The sequence below is a fragment of the Meriones unguiculatus genome, chromosome 2, assembly GCF_030254825.1.
Source record: "Meriones unguiculatus strain TT.TT164.6M chromosome 2, Bangor_MerUng_6.1, whole genome shotgun sequence".
NCBI lineage: Eukaryota > Metazoa > Chordata > Mammalia > Rodentia > Muridae > Meriones > Meriones unguiculatus.
In genome coordinates this window covers 183,601,887-183,625,244 of record NC_083350.1, presented here as the reverse complement: position 1 = coordinate 183,625,244, position 23,358 = coordinate 183,601,887, and the positions used below count along the sequence as shown (strand labels likewise).

At 45.7% G+C, this 23,358-nt stretch overlaps 1 protein-coding gene and 1 pseudogene across 2 annotated transcripts in view; one reads left to right on the top strand and one right to left on the bottom strand.

The window, feature by feature from the left end:
* Positions 1-8,481: 8,481 nt before the first annotated feature.
* LOC110558595 (small ribosomal subunit protein uS5-like) lies at positions 8,482-18,559 on the bottom strand (annotated as a pseudogene).
* A 60-nt stretch (positions 18,560-18,619) lies between these two features.
* Positions 18,620-23,358, top strand: part of Fnip2 (folliculin interacting protein 2) — a 106,073-nt gene continuing 101,334 nt past the window's right edge. For both annotated transcript variants that reach the window (XM_021653601.2, XM_021653595.2), the window contains exon 1: positions 18,620-18,834. In XM_021653601.2, the coding sequence (XP_021509276.1) occupies positions 18,740-18,834 (95 nt within the window). In that variant the 5' untranslated portion in view covers positions 18,620-18,739. The remainder of the gene's footprint in view (positions 18,835-23,358) is intronic.

Here is a 23,358-nt window from a genome sequence, read left to right as displayed (position 1 = left end):
AAAATGGGAATGAAAACGCCTACTTGGAGCAGGCAAGATGGCCCAGCGGCACTTCTGTGCTTCGAGACCTGAGTTTGATCCCTGGAGTCCACAAGGTGGAAGGAAGGAGTTTTATCACCCAGTTGCCGTCTGACCTCCACGTGTCTGTCGCAGCGTGCGCGGAAGCGCGCGCATCCATACGCTTAGAGTTTGGGGTTTTTGTTGTTAATGCCCACCTGCCTCGGAAAGGCGTTTTGGAGATTAAAGACATTAATTACTTAACAGGATACCTGACATAAACTTGTGGCATCTTACCAAAAACAGCTGTCCTGATGTTACCATATTGACTATGACGTAAGTGACCCAGTCTAGAACAAAGGCTCCGAATGCGCTGATACTGAGAGCACAGAAAAGGGCGCATTTGACTTGTGTCAAAACTGCATAGGCTATCATAGTCTACTTATTTTTTCCTTATGGGCTTGATGTAAAATGGACATCTTAAAGCTGAGTGTGGTTTTTCCAGCGCTGAGGAGGTAGAGACAGGAGGTTCCACGTAAGTTGCAGGCCAGCGTGAGCTATGCAAGTAAGACCCTTTTTTCAAAAAATAAGAAAGTACATTTAAAACGAGTATGTTTGGCATAGACCTGTTATACCAGAAGTTGGATCCCAAGCCAGGAGGATTAAGTCAGCATGGGCTACATAAAGAAGTGCTCGCTCTCCAAAAAGGAAAAAAAAAAAAAAAAAAAAAAGGTTAAACTTCTTTTTAAACACAAGCCAGGTGGCTCTTTCCTGTATACTCAACACTTAGGAGGTAGAATCGGGAAGATGGACAGTTCCAGGTTAAGTCAGGACTATAGAATGAGACCTTATCTTAAAATAATAAAAATAAATTAAAAAAAAAAGCCCAAGTTCGTACCCAGCACCTATGGTATGGTCTCCCCGCTATAATCAACAGTAATAAACAGTATAATCAGGAGTTATAAAGCCGCTAGTCCATATTAAATTGTCTCAAGTTTGAAGTATGTATAGAGCAGTCTCCAGAGCCAGGCACATTGTGTGGCTAGCAACAGCCAGGAGTGCCTTTTGGAAGGAAAGCACAGAAGAGAAAACTGCAACCATCCTTTGATATGAAGATTCGTCCTGCTTCCTGCTAGTTTTAGATATGTAAAATTTAGAGTTATAAAAACCAACTAATCCCTATTCTGATCTTGAAGCAGGCTGTAACATTGTATACCAGATAGAACTAAGCACTAAAGTTGATTTGCTATTGTTTGGTTTTTGTTTTGAGACAGGATCTTGCTGTGAAACTATGATCATCTAATCTAGCACTCACAGTGTAGAGAAAATTAGCCTCAAACTTGCAGGAGTCCTGCCTGCCTCCCAAGTGTTGGGGTTGTAAGCACAGACCATTAAGCTCAATTTCTGCAGTACTGGAGTCTCCTTCATATTAGAGTTAAGCATTCTACCAACGAAGCTGCATCCCTAGTCCCAAAGCTGACTTTTTGTTTTTACAAGAGGCAATTTATTGTTGTTCTGTTTGTTTGAGACAGGGTCTCTATTATATAGACACACTAGCCTCAAATTCTTATCTCTCTGGAACTATAAACCCAAATTCTTTTCTAAGTTGCCTGTTCGTGGTATTTCATCACAGCAATAGAAAAATAACTAAAACAGGTAACTAGGACAGTTAAAACCTTACACTAAAATGGTCTCTCTCGTGTCTGGGCAGAAGGTTGGCCATTTATATTTGTCTTACATATTGCAATGACAAACTAATCTATTGCTCTGGGATCTGGGCAGATGTCTGACTCAGTAAGCAGGAGGACCTGAATTTGGAATCCCATCACCCACACAAAAGCTGGGTAGGGTTGTCACACCTGTGAGTCCAGTCTAAGGAAGATGATTTCTAGAGCTCATTGGCCAACCTTGCTAAACTGATGAGCTCCAGGTTAAATAAGAGACCCTGTCTCAACAAACAAGATAGAGACCTACAGAGGAAGACAGCCCACGTCAAACTCTGGCTTCCACATTCACACACACCCCCAGACAAACATGTACAGACAACACCCAACACACACACACACACACACACACACACACACACACACACACGTCATTCTTATCTACCAGCTTGAAAAGAGTTTGAGGCCAGGCTGGAATGCATAGAAAGACTGTATCAAAAAGAAAAAACAAGAAGGAAGAGAGGGAAAGAAAAAGGAAAGAACGGGACAAAGGTGTGTTGAGAATGCTGCTTCATCTTTATAAGGAGAAAGCTGAACTGGATGATTCTTCTGTTGTACAAGTTTCTGGGTGTAAAAACTCATCCAAATGTTGCTCTCACGCTATCTAGGGTTGTTTCCCCCCAACACACACACACAGTAACTAAGCTTTTTTATAAAACTGTCATATTACTAGAATCAAACCAAATGAGAGAATCAGACTTTAAAATATTACGTGTCTGTGTGTGAGTTTGTGCGTGTGAATTCAGGTGTCCACAGGGGCCAGAAGAGGGTGTCAGCTCCCCTGGAGTTGGAGTCATCTGCAGTCATCATCCTGCTTATGTAGGTACTGGGAGCCAAACTCTGGAAGGGTCCTCTGGAAAAGCAGCGAGCTCTTCTGAGGCCAACTCTTTGACCCTAAGGATCAAGCCTTTGAAATCATTCAAGACCAGATCTCTAGTGAAAAGACAAACTTCGCAAAAACCACTGGTTCCACCAACATCTTCTTTTCAAGGACAGGTCTCCTGGGCCCTGACATCTCAGCAAGGAACAGAGCAGAAGATCTGCCTCTTAAGCTGAGGACCTGGCTTCCCCAGACAGAGAGGAGCATTGTCTGAGACCATCACCATTCTAATTTTATCCTGTCAGCTTTTCACAAGCACAATATGATATTCACGCATCCCACCCTCTTCAGCTCTCCTTGCACATCACTCCATCACAAGCAGCTAAGCATTCTGTGTGCATTGCTTCAAGAAAAAGAGGTGTCTTCCAGGCCTTGGTGTTGCAGAAGACAATTTTTCAAAAGTGAAAAAAAAAAACTTTTTGGACATAGTAAGAGTTGAAAAACAAAGATCTAAAGATCTTCAGGTTTTTCACGGTTTTGTTTTGTTTTATTTTCAGGGTTTCTCTTTGTAGCCCTGACTTCCTTAAAACTCTCTCTGTAGACCAGAGATCCACCTGTTCCTGACTCCAAAGTACTGGAACAAAGGCATATGCCACTACTGCCTAGATCCAAACCCATCTTTTGTGTGTCCATCTTTTTATCTCAAAAGAAAATACAACAGGGCATGAGAGTTCATGCCCACACTCCCAGCACTCAGGAGTCAAAAGCAGATGGATCTCTATGAATGTGACCCTGGCTTGCTCCACAATAATGAGCTCCAGGCCAGGTAGAACTATATAGTAAGACCAACTAAATCAATAAGAAGTGCCCATTCCTGTTCTAGGAAAGAATGACAGAAGAGAGTAGGAGGAAAGCAAGGACAAGGCAGCTTGCCATTTCACAGGAGTTGGGAAGATAGATTGATAACTGATTGGTTGACCATATCAGCCATCATATCTCTGGGAACCTACAAGCATTCACAGATAAGATAAAGAGATTTAAGAGCAGAGACCAGGCATGCTAGCACCTAATCAGCCCAAGGTGAACTGCAGGCCACAGAAAGCAAACTTTGGCTCATGGAGGAAGCAAGAAGCTGGGAAGTACACAGGCTCCCAACATTCCTATGTACTCAAGTGTTTAAGCCAGGTGTGGGGGTACACACCTGTAAGCTAAAGTAAATCAGTAAAGAAAATCAGGAGTAAAAAAGAAAAAAAAAAAATCAGGAGGCTAAAGTAAAAAAAAAAACCAGAAACTCGAGGCCACCCTAATACACAGTAAGACCCTACCATCAGGGGAAAGGAAAGGGAAAACAAGCCCCTCACTCAAAGGAGTTTGTAGGAGGGAGCTCTGAACTCAGTAGAAGACCATGAAACAGATGCCTGAGTTCAGCTGATGAGCTGGGTACACGAATGCTACATAGGGAAAATCTATCTTGAAAAACAAAACAAAACAACAAAAAAAAGAGGGATCCTCATAAGTTGACAATGATCAAATTACCAATCATTTGGAAGCGACTATTTGAAATTAGCACTGTAATTCCAATTCTTGGATGGCTGAGGAAGTGAGATTGTGAGTGCAAAGCCAGACTGGGCTACAGTCTCAAATTACACAACACTGGGAGGAGAAAGAAGAAAGGGAATGGAAAGGAGGAAGAAAAGGGGAAAGGAGCAGGTGGAGAAAGAAGGAAGGGGAGATGAGGGAGGGGGAGGAGTCAGAAAGTAAGGGAACCCCAAACTGAAATCTAAAGTTACAGACAAATAAGTCTGAGCCTTTACATGGGCATAGGCTACGGATCACTGTAGTCCCTACCAGGACTCCAGGCAAATTTGAAATGCCCAACCACTCTCAAAGGTAACAAGTTAGAAATAACAAGATGAGAAACGAAGTTGCAGGTCCTTTGTGCACTGTCGGGCTCTGGTTGTAAAACTGGACCTAAATAGGGTTAAACTGTTAAGTGGATAAGGGCCCACGTTGTGCTGAAAGTCGGCCTCGTGCACAGGTAGCTAAACACTGGCAGAACTGCCCCCTCCAGATTCCAGTTTTCAGTGCTGCAAAGGAGGCAGGGCAGGGGAGCAGGTTTTCTGCAACGAGAATCAACGAAAGGCAGCAATAGCCACCAGGGGGCAGCAGAGCCTCTATCGCTGCCAACTCTGCCCACATAAAAGCAGCAGTCTGGAGTTTGCCCCTGTGAACTCATCAAGCATAAGAGTCTTCATCCAGGTTGGACATAACCTAGAACCCTGCACAGATGTAGCCCATGGCAGCTCAGTGTCCAAGTGGGTTCCCTAGTACTGGGAATAGGGGCTGCCTCTGACACGAACTCAGGGTCTGCCTCTTCGATCACCTCCCCCTGAGGTGGGAAGCAGCCTTATCAGGCCGCAGAGAAGGACAATGCATCCAGTCCTGATGAGACCTGATAAGCTAGGGTCAGAAGGATGGGGAGAAGGACCTCTCCTGTCAATGGACTCGGGGAGGGTAATGGGAGGAGATGAGGGAGGGAGGATGTGATTGGGAGGGAGACGAAGGAGGGGGCTACAAAGTGAATAAATTATAATTAATAAAGTTAATTTAAAAAAAAAAAAGATTCTTCATCCAGAAACTGAAGTATTCAGCTGACTTTACCCATTTGGAGCATCATGTGTATATTTTTCTGAGGAACAATGAGAGTATTTTCTTTTCTCAGAAGTGATAGTTAAAATTAATTTCCAGTATTTTCAGTTATAAAATGTTTGTTTATCCTTAGTTGATAAAGCCAATGTAGTGATAGACTTGTTCACATCAGGATTTCCAAGAGGAAATAATTGCATTAGCCTGAGGTAATTCTGTCTTTCTTTTTCTTTCTTTTTTTCTGGTGCTGGGACTTGAACCTTAGGACCTTGTATATGAAAGGCATACACTCTACCAACTCTCCCCAAGCCTCTAAAATGTAAACAGTATAATTGGTATAACGATAAATCATGAAGGCTCTTTATTTTGGCCCATGAAGCTCTGCAATCTGGCAGAACACTTGCCTAGCATATGAAAGACTCTAAATGTAATCCCCACTCGACCATGTAGCTGAATGAGTAAGTAAATGAACACATCTTTTAATGGCTTACTGTTGCTCCTGGGAGAAAACACTAAATCCTCAGCATGTCCACAGAAGTCTAGTCAGTGACTAAGACCTAACAGACTGCCTGTCTGCTGAAACTCCCCTGCTTGGAAGAGCAGGGGTGTCAGAGACACCAGGACTTGTGACTTGCCAGCTTTGTTTCTTGTTTCACTTTTTATGAGTGTGTGTGTGTGTGTGTGTGTGTGTGTGTGTGTGTGTGTGTGTAGGTAATGGCACATGAGTGCAGATGTCTGAGGAAGTCAGAGGTGTCGAAGTCTCCTGGATCTGGAGTTGGGGCAGTTGGGAGCTGCTAGTGTGTTTCTGGGAATTGAACTGGGGTTCTCTGGAAGAGTAGCACGTGCCCTCAAGCACAGTGTCATCTCTGCAGCCCCCAGGATCTTGGCTTCTCTTGACTTCAGTTTTGGGCCACAGTTAAAGAATCCTATGATAACACAGACTGACACCAGCTCTCAGTCTGCAAAATGAGTAGGAAGTAATTTTGTTGTTATTTTCACTTTCTATGGGAAAATGTTCTATTTGCTTCTATTCACATCCTGCAGTTATAAAAATATGAATGTAAAAAAGCCTAATCAATTTGTTGTATCAGATCAAAACCAAAATACATAAAGATAAGGTAGATTTGGTATTAGTGTCAGAGGGACACCAGCATCTACATTTGGCTTCCAACCCTTTATCCTCTCGCCTCTGCATACTGAGTATGAGCAGCCAGAAATAAACCATCACCCCCTATTCTGGTGGATATTTTTTCTTTTTTGCAAATCCATCAGCCTTTAAAGACTGTTAGATTTGGCCTGGGGGTATGGTCCAGTTATAGAGCACTTGCCTAGCGTGTGTGAAGCCCTGGCTTCCAGCCCTATCGCCATGCGCACCGAGTGAAGGTGGTTAGATTCTGCCTTCCTACTGCCCGGAACGTCAGTTAGAATCGCACTGCACAACCTTTTAAGCCTTTCTAAACCTCAGGAGTCTAGTCAGTGAGGTGGGATGTCAAGGTCTATCACCCAGTTACTTGAGGACTAAGTAGAGCGGCACCATACGGTAATGACCAATAACAAGTGCCACAAAACGTTTCTAAGAAAAGTTATTTCTGGTGTATGGCTTTAATCCAAGCACTTGGGAGGCAGAGGCAGGAGGATCTCTCGTTTATTTAGGTACACGTGTGTTTGGCATGTGTAAGTATGTGCCCATGTGGGTGCAGGTGCCCCCAACCATGTGGGTGCTTGTCAGGAGGCTGACGTGGGGATATCTTTCTTAACAATTTTCCATCTTGTTTTCTGAGACACGGTGTCTCTCTGAACCTGGAGCTTGCTCCATTTTGGCTAGACGGCCAGTCAGAAAACCCTGGAGATTTGCCTGCCGTTTTCTGAGACACGGTGTCTCTCTGAACCTGGAGCTTGCTCCATTTTGGCTAGACGGCCAGTCAGAAAACCCTGGAGATTTGCCTGCCTCCATGTTCTCCGAGGTGGGGAGGTAGACCCGTGCTGGACACGGGTGCTGAGAATCCAAACTCCAGCACAACAACCACTTTACCCACTACCCCCCCCCCCCGCACACCCCAAGGCCTGATTTTGGTTTTTCTAAGTCACACATTCAGAGGATGGAGTGACAGCTTGCTGCCTGGCAAGCACAAGGATCTGGGTTCAATCGCCAGAACTACTTAAAGCAGCCAGGCATGGAGATACTCACTTGAATCTTAGATCTAGAAAGACAGAAACAGGTGGGTAGGTCCCTGCCAATTTTATGACATCCAGCTCAGTAAGAGATCATAGATCTTAACATTTTTTGTTTTGTGTGTGTTTTTTTGTTTTTGTTTTTGTTTTTGTTTTGAAAAACTTAATTCACTTTATTTTTTATGTATAAAAACACATAGCAGCCACAACTCGAGCCTGGGTCCTCTGAAGACAGACTATGGTGTGAGTTTTCACAAGATGGTCAGTGGCAAACACAGTCTTGCCATGGACCAGCCCAGTAGGGCTCCTGGCGTCCTCGGGAGAACAAGGCTTTGGACAGGAAGACACGGATTCAGCAAATTGACAGACAGAGACCAGTGAGGCTTTTGGAATCTGCTGCAATTTTACTGAAGTCAAGCTGATATTTTTATAATGATTTCACAAAAAGGCACCTTAAAGTTGGCATACTTCCCAGAACATTTAGACTTTTACCAAGAATACAAAGTCTACATTTTAACATAGGGGAGTGCCCACAAGAAATCTTGGCTAAAAACTTTTTGATCAAAGCAAATAAAGAAAAAGAAACCTCAAATGTAGTTTCATTATTGCTAACCAGTGAAGAGGAAAGTCAGGAGCTAAGTCAGATGACTGCCAAAGTCTAAACACACCTTTGTCAACCATCCTCCCATATGTCCTGTTAAAGATTTATGATCTTCCCTAGGAACAAAACAATAAGGGGGGCAAGCTCGAGCCAGCTGTACTTCTCATGCTATTTTTTTCTAAGAAGGAGCCTATTATTTTTTTACTATTCTTATAATGCCTATTGATACTGAATCTGATTTATTACTTTTCTTAAGCTTATTCTTTATACATTTTATTCTTATTAAAGCCTTTAATAATTTACTAATGATAAATTTCTTTATAAAGTTAGTTGTGCTATTTCAGGAATCATAAAGAAAGATCATAAACTCATTAATCCAGCCCCACAACCACAACCGAAAAAGCGTAGAAATCTCAGTACGCGTCTCTTTGCCAGACAGGGGGGTCTGCCAGGGACCTCCAGAGAGCATAATCCCGAAGGACACATGTCTCTTAGTCTGAGTAGCTCTATCTATTGACATGCTACACCAGGCACTGGAGTGGGTGTGGCACAGTCTCTTTCCAGAAGTTGGGGGTCAAGTAACTGTGGGTCTTAGAGATGGCATCAAAGGTACCCTTGGCAAAGTTGCTCAGGGTGGCAGTGCAGCTACTGGCTGACGTGTAGCAATATCTATACTGGCCATCATCAGTAACTTCATGGGCATGGGAGCAGAAACAAGGCTAGTGCCCCTGGGAGCAGGGATGAGATGTACAAGGACAGAGCCACAGTAGCCTGTCAGCTTGCACGGAACAGTGTGGGGCTTGCCAATCTTGTTCCCTCAGTAGCCTCTCCACAGAGGAACAATGGAAAGCTTGGCCAAGATGATGGCCTGTCTGTCGGATGGCAGCGGATACCACTTTGGAGCACTTAACACCAAGACCAACATGGCCACTGTTGTCCCCAATAGCAACAAATGCCTTAAACCTGGCCTGTGTCTGCTTCTGCACTGGGCTGATCTTTAGAGCTTCATCCTTTAGGAGTGTGCCTAGAAAAGAATCAATAACCTCTGATTCCTTGATGGGCAGGGAGAACAGGTAGATCTCCACCACTGCCATGTCCTTGACTAAGTGGCTCAGCTTGGTGCCAGGGATCTACTCCTTGTCTTTGGCTTTACCTTCATGAGCACCAAGGTCTCCTAAGCCTGAGCCCCTGGATCCTCCAAGCCTTCTCACTGGACCAGTGTCATCTGCCATCTGCTATCTGCCATCAGTCATTCATTAGGTGTTTTCCTGAAAGAGGAAACCTAGTCTTTTATTATTATTATTATTATTATTATTTTTTAAGGTGTTCTGAGATAGAGTTTTGCTGTGTAGCTCAAGCTGGCCTCAGACTCAGAGATCTGCTTGCCTCTGCCTCCCGAGTGCTGGGATTAAAGGCATCCCCACAGCATGTCTTGAGACCTTGTTTTAAAAAAATAAACAAACAAAAAATGATGGATGGCCTGAAAAACAACACCCAAGGTTACAAGCACATACCTCCCTAACATTGCATGCACACACTACCAAACTCTAGACTCTTGGAGAAAATAAATATTTTCATTTTCTTGAGGTGTGGAATTATACAAACAAAGATGTAGGTGCATAGGACTGCCCCTGTAGCTCAGTGGTAGATGCTTGCTTAGCACCTACAAGGCTCAGGGCACTGAGCGATCACTGGAAGGCATTTTCCACCTCCACTGTATTTTATGCTGTTCTGCACTGTGCCTCTTTGCTTGGCAATTGATGCTTCATTATATGTAGTGGGGCATACCTGTAATATCAGCACCCAAGAGCCTGAGGCAAGAGAATGACTGCAAGTCCAGGCCAGCCTGGCTCCATAGTGAGTTTTAGGCCAGCCTGAGGCAAGAGAATGACTGTAAGTCCAAGGCCAGCCTGGCTCCATAGTGAGTTTTAGGCCAGCTTTAGCTTCAAGGTAAGACATTTTCTACAAATAAATTAATAAAGTTCAGAATTTTTCAGTAACTTCCTGCCATTTCCCACTCCCAAAGCTGAGTCCTTATCACTCACACCCACAGACTCAGTTCCACAGCTGGCGGCACAAAGCTAGGGAGATTTGTACTATCTTAAGAGAACTTCATTAATCCTAGAATGCCGAAGTCACAAAACATGCTTCAAGTCTGTACTCTTCTTGCCCATAATTCAGTCATTTTAAGAGACAAATGTTCTGGTCTTGCTCCAATGTAGCTGGAGTCAGTTGGCAAGACAAACAATCAGAAACCACGTAATAGTCCCTGGCACCCTTTGAAATGTGTGTGGGTGATGGAACTCATTATACAATAATCATGTGCCCATGTTATGTACAGCTACTCTTTGGAGACATTATACACACTTTTTGGGTGTGGATCTTCAGCATGCTTCAGCATCTTCAACACATCTGCAGCTCTCATTAACATACCTGAGGTTTCTTCCATGGAGTCCACAAATTCTCAACTTGAATTCAGTCATTAAAGTCTCCCTAAGAATCTCCTAGGTGGTATTTCTCACTTGTGGAGAAAAGAGAACGTCCAGAAAATGAGTAGCCATAGCAAATAAAAAATGAAAGTATGTGCCATACCTGTTCCAAAACACATTCCAGATGGATAAAATGCACAAGGATTTTAAAAGTTTGACTAAAAATACATATTTATACATGTGTGTGCGTATATGTACATGTGAGAGAGAGAGCTAGGAGAAGCCTAAAAGTGTTAACTGACTAGTCAGAACCCACAACATAAAATATTAACAAATAAGACTCACATTAAATTTTTTTTTGCCAGAAGGAAGGAAAAGAAGACCTCCCTTATCAGTGGACTTGGGGAGGGGCATGCATGCAGTGGGTGGAGGAAGGGAGGGGTTGGGACAGGAGGAGGGAGAGAACCACAGGGGGGATACAAAGTGAATAAAGAGTAATTAATAAAGAATTAAATTTTTTTTTTTTTTTTTTTTTGCGTTAGTAGCATGTCAGTAGCTCCTTAAAGATGACTCAGTCGGTAAAGGCACTTGTCACCAACTGACAACCTATGTTCAATCCTGGGCACCCACAGGTAGAAGGAGAGTTCCTCCACTTTCCTGCTGTAGCAATACCTACCTTCCTACCTACCTACCTACCTACGTACATACATACATACATACAGTAAATAAATACGTATAATTTAAAAACAGATGCCCACCATCAATATAGCCAGAAACTAATGACATGCTAGAAATGTCCATCCCAATCTATGTCACAGACCAAATGCTCTCTTCCTTGTGTACAAAGAGCATCTGCAAATAAAGAAGAGAAGCCACCAGCCCCAGTCAAATGGGCAGGGAAATAAAAAGGATTTCTGCAAGTAGCTATTAAACTGATGTCCAAACTTGCTCATAAGAAATGAAAATTAAAACTACACTCTGGCAGCCTGCCGTGGTGGAGCACACCTTTAATTCCAGCACTCAGGGAGGCAGAGGCAGGTGGATCACTGTGAGTTCAAGGTCTACAAAGCAAGTCCAGGACAGCCACAAGTCTACACAGAGAAACCCTGTCTCAAAAATCCAAAAACCAACCAACCAAAAATACAACAACAAAACCCTACACACTGTCAAAAATCTAAGTTAATATCCCCAGCCTCAGGAAAGTATAAGGTACAGGTCCATAAGCCAGCACTTAGGAGGCAGAGGCAGGAGAATGACCACACAGTCAAGGCCAATTTGCTATGGGCTGCATAGCAAGTTTCTTGGCATCTTGGGCTACATAGTGAGACCCTGTCTAAAGACCAAAACCAACAAAACCCCTACCCAAAGAAAAAGCTGATAGTTGCAGTTGACAGGCTATGGGAAAAATGCTCACACATTTTTAGTTGAAGAAATCTGCAACAGTCATCAAAACATAAAGATTAACCAGGCATGGTAAGAGTACATGCCTGCAATACCGACACTTGAATGGCTAAGAGGCATGCCTAGAGTTTGAAAGTAGCGTGGGTTATTTATATTTAATAAAACTGTGCCTGAAATAAAACCACCAAGGCCTTTGACCGTTGACCCCCTGGTTTTAGGGGAATGCAGTTTTGGATAGGATGGTTTGAAAGGACTCGTGAGGAGGAAGGCGCAGCACTGCTTTCAGGGGAGGAGCCCACGCAGAACATCAAGTCCCCACTTCAGGGCAGAGTGCAAGGTGCATACTACAGAGGGCAAGAAAGCCTGTGATCTCGGTCCAAATAAGCAAAGGGGAGAATATGGGGAGGCAATGAAAGTGGAACTGGGGAGCACAATGTGCGTCTGTTGAGTCACCCTAAGGAAAGAGGAAATCACTGAGGTGTGCTGAACTGAGGGCCTATCAAACGTGGCCCACATATTTTAAAAGGGCAGTGTACTATCACAAAAAGAACAAAGCAGTCGGGCATGAAGAACCGTTGGTAGGAGAGATGGCAGGGGACTGTTCAAATGGCAGCAGCCGTGGGGCTAAACGGCCAGGTTATGGGTACCTTGTGACTGACCTTGTGATTGAGAGGTCTTTGTTCGTTTCGTTGGTTTGGTTTTTGGCTTCTGGTGGTGTTGGTGGTTGGCTGAACCTAAGGCCTGTACGTGTTAATCATGCACGGTATCACTTAGTTACACTCCAGCCCAGTGGGTATATTTTGAAATTGGAGTCACCAGGATTTTCTGGCAGCTGAATATGGAAGACACAGGAAGGATCTAAACTGATCCTGAGAGATCTTTGGCGTGAAACACCAGCATGACTATGTTATTACTGGTGAAGTGAAGAAGGCGAAGAAAGCTGCAGATCTGGGAAGAGATTAGGCGCTACGTAATGAACACATGGCTTGGCATGGTGGCTCACACTTATTTTTTTTTTTTAAGGCTTTATTTATTATGTATATGATGTGCTGTCTACATTTACACCTGCACACGGGGAAGAGGGCAGCAGATCTCTTTATAGATGGTTGGGAGCCACCATGTGGTTGCTGGGAATTGAACTCAGGACCTCTGGAAGTACAGCCAGCGCTCTTAACCTCTGAGCCATCTCTCCAGCCCGGTGGCTCACACTTATAATCGGAGCACTTAGGAGTTGCAGGAGGAAAAATCAGGAGTTCAAGGTCATGGAGAGTTAGAGGCCACGGTGAGCTAGGTGAGACCCTTAAGACAATAAACAAACAAGTAAATAAATGATGGGTCTAATCACTTTGAGATATGCAGAAAAGAGGTGAGGTCAAGGGCAGACCAGGCTAGGTGGGGAAACTCTCTCAAAAAGAGGAGAGATGGTGTTGGTGCTGGGGTGTGGTAGTGCACAGCTTTAATCCCAGCACTGGGGAGGCAGAGGTGGGCAGATCTCTGTGAGTTCAAGTCCAGCCTTTTCTACAAAGCCCAGCTGGGATACCCAGTGAAACTCAAAAAATAAATAAAAAGAGAAGAGACGTTTGGTAGATATTCAGATACATAAGTCAAATAAACAGCAAGGTCATGGAGACTTGCCTTCCCTGGGAGCAGTCTAGGCTAAGACTGTACATCAGAAGTATATGTGCAAAAATGTCAGTTACAGCTTGAGAACTAGGTGAGATCAGCCACAGAGTCAGTATAGAATGACTGGAAGCTTGCTGGGAAAGGACCTCCTAGTACAGACTAAGCGAGCAAGGATCACTTGTCTGACAGACAAGGCATTGTAAGAGCAAAGAGATGCTGATTTGAGACTGGGGGAGGAATGACAACTGAAGAATGCCGGTCCGTAGGGCCAGACATCGAGGGGGTGACGTAAGGGAGACGGAGGACACCCTGGGAGTCCCGAGCTTCTTATGGTGCTGTTGAAAACAAAGAGCAATAGAGCGATGATGTAGTTGAACATCATGGAATTCAAGACAGGGTCAAGGGCAGAGGGGAGGGAGGAGGAGGAGAGCAGACAGAGGGAGAGGAGTCCTCTGGGAGCTTCGGGGAGGGGCAGCTTTACCATCTCTAACCAACATTCTAAAGATAGGGTCAGATTCTCCTTGGGTTTCCGGGCCTGGGGCATCTTATGTCTTTCAGTGACTTCTTCCCAGCCTCATTTTGAGGCCCAGAAACAGAGCAGCCCACAGAGCAAGCAGCCCAGAGCCTTTCGTTCACAGAACTCTGCAGGCGGAGTGGGTCAGGGGAAATTCCTGCAGCATGGCTTCACCGCACCACAATCTGCCATCCATTTTCTAGGGATTGGGATTCTTTGAGGCTTTTTCTGGCATGTCCCCAGATCCCTCCCGGTGCCTTTTCAGTTTATGAATCAAGCCTTTCATTCATTCATGTATGGAACAAGCATTTCTTTTCTTAGCAACCAGTCCAGCTTTATGCCGTGCACCTAGGAAATCATTAACACTCTCGTAAGAGTTTACAGTCCATTTGAGAGGACTAGAGAAAAGACGAGAATGAAAAGAAAAGGCACTTTTGAAGCAAAGCAGTGCAAACCAGGGGCATGTGAGAGCTGCCTGAGCTACCTAAGGTTAGGGTCTCACTGAGCCAGTTAGTGAGATCGCACCTTGAAGATCATATCTAAGTGAGTAAATAAATAAGCCAAAATATTATTTTAAGCTGGTTGTCATAACCCCAGCAGCAGACAACATGTGCCAGGTTCTGGATCCATCCCCAGCATGCAGCACACATAGAAAAAATTATCGTTGGTTTGCTTGTTTGAGACGGAGTATCACTAGCTTTATCCAGGCTGGTCACCAACTCCCAGCCACTCTCATGCCTCATCTTCCCAAAGTGCTGGGATTACAGGCATATGCCACCATGATCAGCAAGCAGCAACAACAACACTCTCTAAATTAAAAAGAAGCTGTATGTGAAGCCAAGACTGGTGGCACGGGCCTGTGATCCCAGCACTACGGAGCCTAAACTCAGTGAATGTTGAATTGCAGACCATACTGATCCACAAAATATGGCCCTGCTTTAAAACAAACAAACAGACACAACAACACTCCCAAACCAAGCCAAACTAACAAAAACTCCATCAAGGGCTGGGAATGAAGCTCTGCGGTAGAGCCTTTGTCCAGCATGTGTTAGTGCCAAGTTTAATTTACAATTGGGGCGGGGGGCAAGAGAACAGATGCATGTAAATGGAGCTAGAATAAGTTAGGGAAAAAACCCTGCAGAGAATAGCTAATAAAACACTAAATGCATCTGTGCTCTGTGTGTGTGTGCCTGTGTGTGGAGGTCAAAGAAGAACTTTATGGAGTTGCTTCTCTCTTCCTACCTTTTCTGTGGATTTCAGGATTGATCCCAGGTTGCCAGGCTTGTAGGTTCTGGCCCAGGCGTGGTGGCACTCACATAATGCCAGCATCTGGGAGTAGAGGCAGGGGCATAAGGAACCTGATCTGGTACAGACTACACTAGCCTTGAACTCCACATGTATCTGAGGATGACTTTGTCTCACCCAGATCTTTCTGTCTTTATCTCCTTCGTGAGTGCTAGGTTTACAGACAAGTTCCACCATGCCTGTCCACAGAGGTTTTTATAACATCCCACAACAATGATTCCTAACTATGCTACAAAAAAGGAAAGGTAAGATGGAAGAATTTGATTGGCATTTCTTGTTTTGTTTTGGGGATAGTGTATTTCTCTGTAATTCACTGTGTAGCCAAAGTTAGTGTTGAATTTGTAGCTATCCTCCTCCCTTGGCCCTTTGGATGCTGGGATATATGGGGCATCATATCCTACTAAGGATATAAAATTTAGATTCTCCTTCAAGGTTGATTTGACAGTGAAACAAACCACTACCATTAGATCAGCCTTCTTTCGCTTACTGAATGGCCCAAAATACTGTAATGTTCTTTAAAAGAATATAAAAGTAATCTGGAGAGGTTATCTTTGCCATTATATCAGAGCCTTTATTAATCACTGATGGGAACTGAGAACTTTTCATTGCCTTTCCATAGTGGCAAAGGGAGGAAAAACTGATGAAGGAAACATTCTGAAACACTAGGAAAGGATAAACAGATAAACTGGGCTGGGCACGCAGCTCAGCACGTCTAGCTTGCACAAAACCCAGCACTTGTGTAAACCAGGTTCGCAGCACATGCCTGTAGTCCTAGCACTTTGGATATGGAGGCAGGAGAATCAGGAATCCACAGCCAGTTTCAGCTACATTCTGAGTTCAAGGCCACCATGGGAAACACCTCCCCCCACATAAATATGAGAGTGTGTGTGGTTTGTCCTAGGTCAAATCCACACCAAAAAGAAAAACTGGAATGGGACCACTGGGGGTGAATATTTTTTCCTGGCATACTAGGAGTTAAAAACACAAGTTTATTCATTATATAACAAGCAATAGAGAATTTTTTTTTTTAAATAATGAACTTCTCTTACAGATTTTGGATTCAGATAAAATTTCTCTTCTAATAGAAAACGTCTATTTAGAAGAGCAGGATTTGGCCCGATAATGGCTTTATACTTCTGTCTTTGCCGTCTCCTGGTCTGGTTTCATCTGCAAGCTCTGGTCAAGATAATTGTATCAGGGCAGAGCACTTGGGGAGTCAGAGGCAGACAGATCTCTGTGAGTTCAAGGTCAGCCTGGTCTACAAAGTGAGTCCAGGACAGCCAAGGCTACACAGAGAAACCTTGTCTTGAAAAATAAAATATAAAAGGTAGTTGTAGCATTATATCCAGATATTAAATATTAATATTATATCTCAATTAGTAGAGAGGAAACCTCTTCTATTTTCCCTCTAGCCTCTTCAGGAAGGAGTAATAGGCTCCAGCATGTCACTAATAGTGTCCATGATAATATAACAGAAATTCAACTAGAACAGATTACAGAGCATGCACTTATTGACACAAGTCACCATGAACTAATAGATCAACATATAGAAGTCAGCCCTGTCACAACGCCCCCTCTCCCCACTTCATTGTTATTCTGTCATCTCCAAGCATTCACAATATTCTCTTACCCCGCTGCTCTTGAAAGCCATGTAGAAAGTTGCAGCGCAGGGCTAAAAAACTGGGACTAAGAAAGGAGGAAGCAACCACCGGAGTGGGTGCACAGCTCAGAGCTGTGCCCCAGCCTCCTACTTCTGACTACTTATAGTTGTGAAAGATGTTTGCTTTTTAAAGTCTAAATGTCCTCTTGGGGGTTGGGGTCCTTTTTTAACTACATGTGTGTTGTGTGTAGATTTGTGCATCTGGGTGCAGTGCCCAAAGAGGCCAGAAGAGGGAGGAGGATCCTCCGCACTGGAATCCCACTTTCTGACCCGCTTGCTGGCACAGGAGCTCCAGCGCTTTGCAAGAGCAGCTTGTTTTTCTAACCACTGAGTCACGTTTCCAGCCTAACTTTCCCCTTTTGATCAAGTCTAAGAAATGTTGGTGGGCCATTTGTTCACCGTTGGCAAACTGGGGAGCGACAGAGTTGAACTCGAGGTGACTCAAGCTCTGCTACACACGGTGGTCTGAATCACTTCAGACCTCAGTGCTTCAAAAGCCGATTAATAAAGTGTTTTGGATGTGGTCAGACTCCTCTAACCACAGGTTCTTCGGAGTCTTGCACCACAGCACATTAAACTCTCAGGGGATCTGAGGCGTCAGAGCACAGACAAATGAATCTCAGCACACACCCTTCTTCCCCAAGCAGAAGTATCTTGCTGCTGATATTTTTCTTATGTGTCTCGATTACATGAACACGAACTAGGAAAGCCATCATTTAATAAAAAGTTTTTCTCAAAATTTCTAAATTTAGTGAGTTTTATGTGTTTTTAAAAAGGGCTTAGCACGCCACGTGCAGCTTTTTGTGTGACCCAGGTACCAGCGGGGCCCAAGACACCAAACGAAGCAGTGACTTGAATAAATCGTTTGTAAATTCAAATTTGAGCCTGGAGATTTACTGTCGTCGGCAGCAGTTCGCGGAGCCCTCGAACGTAGCGTGGTTCGAGCCAGAATTCCCAGCAGCAACCTCTGGCACCAAGTTGCTCCTCCCGCACACGCTTTCGGCTAAGGAGCCCTGGACCCAACAAGAGGAGGCCCAAGTTCAAGGGCTTTTTCTCCAAACAGTAAACACCACCAGAGTCGTGCACTGAGTAGGTCCACTGTGCGAAGGGGCCCCGGGCACCCCGTCCGGTTCTCCAGCCCCTAAGTGCTGGGCGATGGGTAACTCCGGCCCCGCCCTCGTGATGCTGGCGAAGGGCGGGCGAAGCCAGCCAATGGCGACGCGGGGCCTCCACGCTCCTCTCCTCCACCCACCCGCTCCACCCCGTCCCCGCCCACTCTGCAGCCTCAACCCCCTCCTCCCTACCAGCCTCTCCCCGTGCTCACCCCCCTCCCGGCGCCCCTCCCACATCGCCCCTCTCTCCCACTCCCTTGCACTCCTCCCCATCACTCCTCCCAACAGGTTCCTCGCCCCATCCCCCTCGCTCCTCCCCTTCCCCCTCGCTCCTCCCCCGTCCCTCGTGCGGGGGCCCCCCCGGCGCTGCTTCCCCGTCGCCCTCGCACCCCTCCCCCTCCCCGAGCTCCCCTCCCTCCCGTCCTCGTGCTCCTCCCGGTCCCTCGCGCTCTCCCTCCGCGTCTCCCCGCGCTCCTCCCTCTCCCTCGTGCAGCCCTCTCCGTGCGCCTCCTCCCGCGGGAGCGAGCTGTCAGCCGGGCGGGCCGGCTCCGTCATATGACCGGCCGGCGGCCGCGGCGCCGCACCTCTCCGTCCGCCGCAGCGGGTCCCCGCGCGCGCCGCTCCGGGCGGCCGCGCCCCCTCCGCCTCGCCATGGCCCCGCCGCGGCCCCCGGGGGCTGCGCGCTGAGCCGTCGGGCCCCGGAGCGTGGCCGCCCGGGGCCGCCGCGTGCGCGCCATGGCCCCGACCCTGCTCCAGAAGCTCTTCAACAAAAGGGGCAGCGGCGCGGCGGCCGCCCAGGCCCCGCCGCCCAAGGAGGAGCCGGCCTTCAGGTGAGCGCCAGCGGGCAGCGGGGAGGCCGCAGGGCGGGCTGCGGGGGACCGGACCCCGCGCCGCCGCGTCCCCCCGTCCCAGCTCCTCCCGGGATGGAGCCCGGTCTCCGTGTCCCCTCTGCCCAGGTCCTCCTGGGTCGGACCCCACGCCTCTCCGTCGCCCCTCTCCGGGTCTCACCATATGGGACTCCAGCATCCTCCTCCCTCCCTCTTCCTCCTCGGGTCTTTCCAGGTGGGACTCTGCTCGCCACTTCTTTCAGGGTCCCAGAGCCGCGAACCGCCCTGTCCCCTCTCCGCTGCTCTCTCTGGGTGGGACCCCGGCGCCGACCTCCTTCCCTCCTTCCCGGGTCGCCCGGGGTGGGAGCCCCAAGCCATCCTCTGCCCTCTTCCCCCAGGTGCCTCACAGACTCTCTCCATATGCTCCCGCGTCGGAGCATCTCCGGGGCCCCTGTGTACATTTCAGGGTCTCTGGAGAGAGAGAGTCACCAGCATCCCTCCCGTGCGTCAGAGCCTGTAAGCTGTCATTTTGCAGGCAGCTCCAACCTATCTAGTATGTGACAGTATTTTGAAGTTGGAAAGGGTGAAGCTACGATAAAAACAGCTTCTTTCTTGCAGTGTATGACAAGCTCGCCGGCGGGTGAATAAAAGTGTGTAATTTCTTCATCAGTTAGAGGGCTGATGCCGCATGATGAGTGGAAAGGGAGGGAAATGCTTTTATGAAACGTCTCAGGTTCTAATTTACAAAGCTGCGGCAGATATTTAATAGTTCGTCTTCGGAACACATACCTTTGAATTAGCATGTAATAGGAAGCTTGCTCAATATCCACAGCTCTTAAGTGGCTGGTCTTGCATTTTGATGTAAGCGATTGACTTGCAATCCGGCCTTTAAAATGCTTCCACTACTATGCTTTTGAGTGGTAAGTTTCCAGAGATGCTTTCGTGGTTCCTGTACTGTCTCCCAGCACTCTTATGTTGAGACAGTCATTTATTTGCCTTTTAAGTTTTCGGCATTTGAAAGAACTGAACAGTCCATACCGATTCTGGCATTCTGGTAGGGCTTTTTGTCCAGAATGTCTGCAAAAGCAGTTTATGGTTAAAGAAGGCTAGAGTCAGTACAGTAAACATTTAAAAGTTAAAAGTAAAACTTTAAAAAATGATTTTTTTTTTTAAGACAAGGGTCTCATTAGTCCAGGCTAGCCTTAAACCTTTGGGAATCCTCCTGCCTTTGCTCTCCAAAGGTGGGATCACAAACACCAGGCACCATGTTTGAAATCAATCTTGATTAAATTTAATCTTCTGTGTTGCAAAAACATACATAAAAACACATAAAAACCCTTATTATAGTTATACAAGATTTTCTTGTATTTTGAAACAGTCTTACATAGCCCAGGCTGGTCTCCATCTCCTGATCCCCCTGTTACTGCCTCTCCGTTTAAGATTACAATAAACTCGTGCTGCCGTGCCTGGCTCAAGTGTGTGAGAATGAAACATTAAATAGAACAGCACTTGTGTGTGCGGTGTTTGGAAGGAGGTTGTGAGGATTCCGTGTATCAGTTAGTATTCATTCCATGTCTCATATAGTCAGCGTCATTTGCATTAGGCAAACTGAACCTGATGGTTTGGGTAGGGAATTCTGTGCCTTTTGTCTGCCTACTAGGGATGCTGTATAACTTCCCAGAATGGTAGACTTGCTTTGGAGTTGGGCTGTGTAATTTCTTCTTAGAATCCCAGACCAGATGGAGATAGAGGGTCTAGAGTGGGGCACAGGTGTCTTCACGCTGGCAGCCCTTCCCAAGGGCTTAAAAGCCTTTTTAATGATGGTGGAGATGGTATGGTGCTTGTCGGTGTCGTTTTTGTTTGTTTTTCGAGACAGGGTGTCTCTGTGTAGCCCTGGCTGTCCTGGAACTCACTTTGTGGACTAGGCTGTCCTCAGACTCACCGAGATCCTGCCTGTCTCTGCGTCCTTGATCACAGGCGAGCACCACTGTGCCCGGCTGGTCCTTGTCATTGTTTGTCGAGTTCTTTGCCTATTTGTCCACTCCCTCCATGGGCTAGGTTAAAGTTGGTGTATTTTGAGCAACAACAACAAAAATGTGTCTATATTTAGGGCTTGGCCATGTTAGGAAAATTGATTCCACTTTGTGAGCGTGTTATTAATGCTGTGTTCTGACTTCTCATTGGTGTATGAGGAAGAAGAAAATCATGCCATGTAACCTTTAGGATTTTTATTGCATTATGTATTCATCCCTCTGTATGTGTTTGCCTGTGGGTGAATGTACCCAAACAAGTTCAGTGCACGTGGTGGTCAGGGGTCAACTTTCGGAACTCCCCTCTCCCCTACCGTGTGGGTCCTGGGTCTAACTCAGGTGATCGGGCAGCGAGTACTCAGCCACCTTGACAGACTCCATGGGGTATTTCTTGTCGTTTGTTCACCTCAGGTTATTATTTGAACTAAGCTTTTTGAGGTAGGTGTTGAAGAATCTTGAGTCGTCTCTCTCTCGTTTTTGAGGCAGGGTCTTATGTAACCCAGGCTGACCTAGAATTCTAGGTCCCTCTCATTTAGTCCTCATGTGATCAGATGCTGGGGTCACAGGTTACAGATTCACTAACAAGCTGGGCACTTGTATGACCTCTGTTCTTTTTCTGTTTTGTTTTGTTTTCGATTGGTTTTTCGAGACAGGGTTTGTTTCTCTGTGTAAATTCAGCCTCTTTTAATTTCCTTCTATTTCCACCAAGTCCATAAAGGGGTGGGGGAGCCTTTCTCCAGATGATAAACACGGTGTGTAAGTAAGACCCTTGGCTGTGAGGAGGCTCTCTGGGGATGACTGACAGATGATGATCTGGAAACAGTGTGGGGATGGAGCCACTCACTCTAGACAGCAAACTGCCTCTGACACCCAACGAGGAAACTACACCATGGTGTGGTGAGGAGTGGAAATCCCCCCAGATAAGAATGGGGATCATGCTGGCCACTTGGGGGGCAGAGGCAGGTGGATCTCTGTGAGTTAGACACCAGCCTGGGTTACAAAGCGAATTCCAGGACAGCTAAGGCTCCGGTCCCACACTGAATTTAGTCTTACCCAAAGCAGTCAGGAACAGGATATAATTGTAATATTTCTGAAACTTAGACTCTGTTTAAAATCGTAGTTTGCTCGTCTTCTAAAATGCTTTTCACTTTTAATTAATTTGTAAGTATCAATTTGAATAACCCTCAGGTATTCAAAAATGAATACAGTAGAATTTCTGGACTTAAGGTCAACATGCCTACATAGGACTTTTAAAGTATTTACTTATTTTTTTGTGTGTATATATGTATGTGTATGTATGTGTGTGTATGTATATATTTATATGTATGTGTGTGTATGTATGTATGTGTGACTGAGTGTGTGCATCAGATCAATGCAGGGGCTCTCAGAGGTGTTAGATCCCCTGGAGCTGGTGTGAGTCATCGTGTGGATGCTAGGAGCCAAACTTGGGTCCTCTGAAAGAGTAGAAAGTGCTCTTAACCACTGAGCTATCTCTCCAGCTCCTACATACAATTTTTTATGGTCAAGGTATATTCAGTGTCTTCTGTGTCAGCCTTATATTTGAAACATTATCTATGTTATCTTTTTCCCTCTTTTACTGAGGGCCAAACCCAGGGTATCATGCCTGCTAGTTGAAACATTATTTTAAGATTGTTTTTGTTTGTTTTGAGAGAAATTCGCAAGCAGCCAAGGCTCTTTCTGTCTCCACTTCCGAATGTTGCGGTTACCATTGTGAGCCACTGCACATGGCTCCTGTACTTTGTTACCTATTTTTATTTTTATTTTTTATTTTTTGTTGGGCTTCAGACTGAATATGGAGCCTTGCACATGCTAGGAGCTTTGAGACTTGATGCTTTTGGATTTTTGAGTCGGGGGTCTTGTAGCCCAGGCTGCTCTGGATCTTCCGATCCTCATGCTGCACTCTTGAAACTGTTTCAGTAGCAGACATGCATCCTCATGCTTGGTTCTTGTTTTGTGTTTTGAGACAAGGTTTCTGTGTGTGTATCCCTGGCAGTCCTGAAACTCCACTCTAGAACAGGCTAGCCTCAGATTCAAAGAGGTCCACCTGCCTCTACCTCCTGAGTGCTGGGACAAAAGGCATGCACCACCACCGCCTGGCTTCTTGTTTTGTTTTTAAATGTCTAGTAAATTATTGGACCAGTTTCCATTAAGAAGTAGTGAAAATACGGGCTGCTAAATGTTTTCTTTGATTCCGGATGGGTTAGATGTAGTGAGCCCCATGTGGGAGGGGGAGAGACGGGAGCTGCTTTGTAGTTAGCCAAGTAAATGCCACCAGGAGCTCACTCGCTTCTTTCCTCAGGTCCCAAATACCTAAGGCCAAATGGCCTAGTTAGTGCTAATCCTCATTTGTTCTGTCAGAACAGTTCAAATAATCTGTTACAGGGATAGGATAAATATAATTAAATCCACTTATTGCCAAAGAGCAGCTAATGCCAGTCTACAGCTTGGCCCTCCACCTGTATGAAGCCTGCGAGGG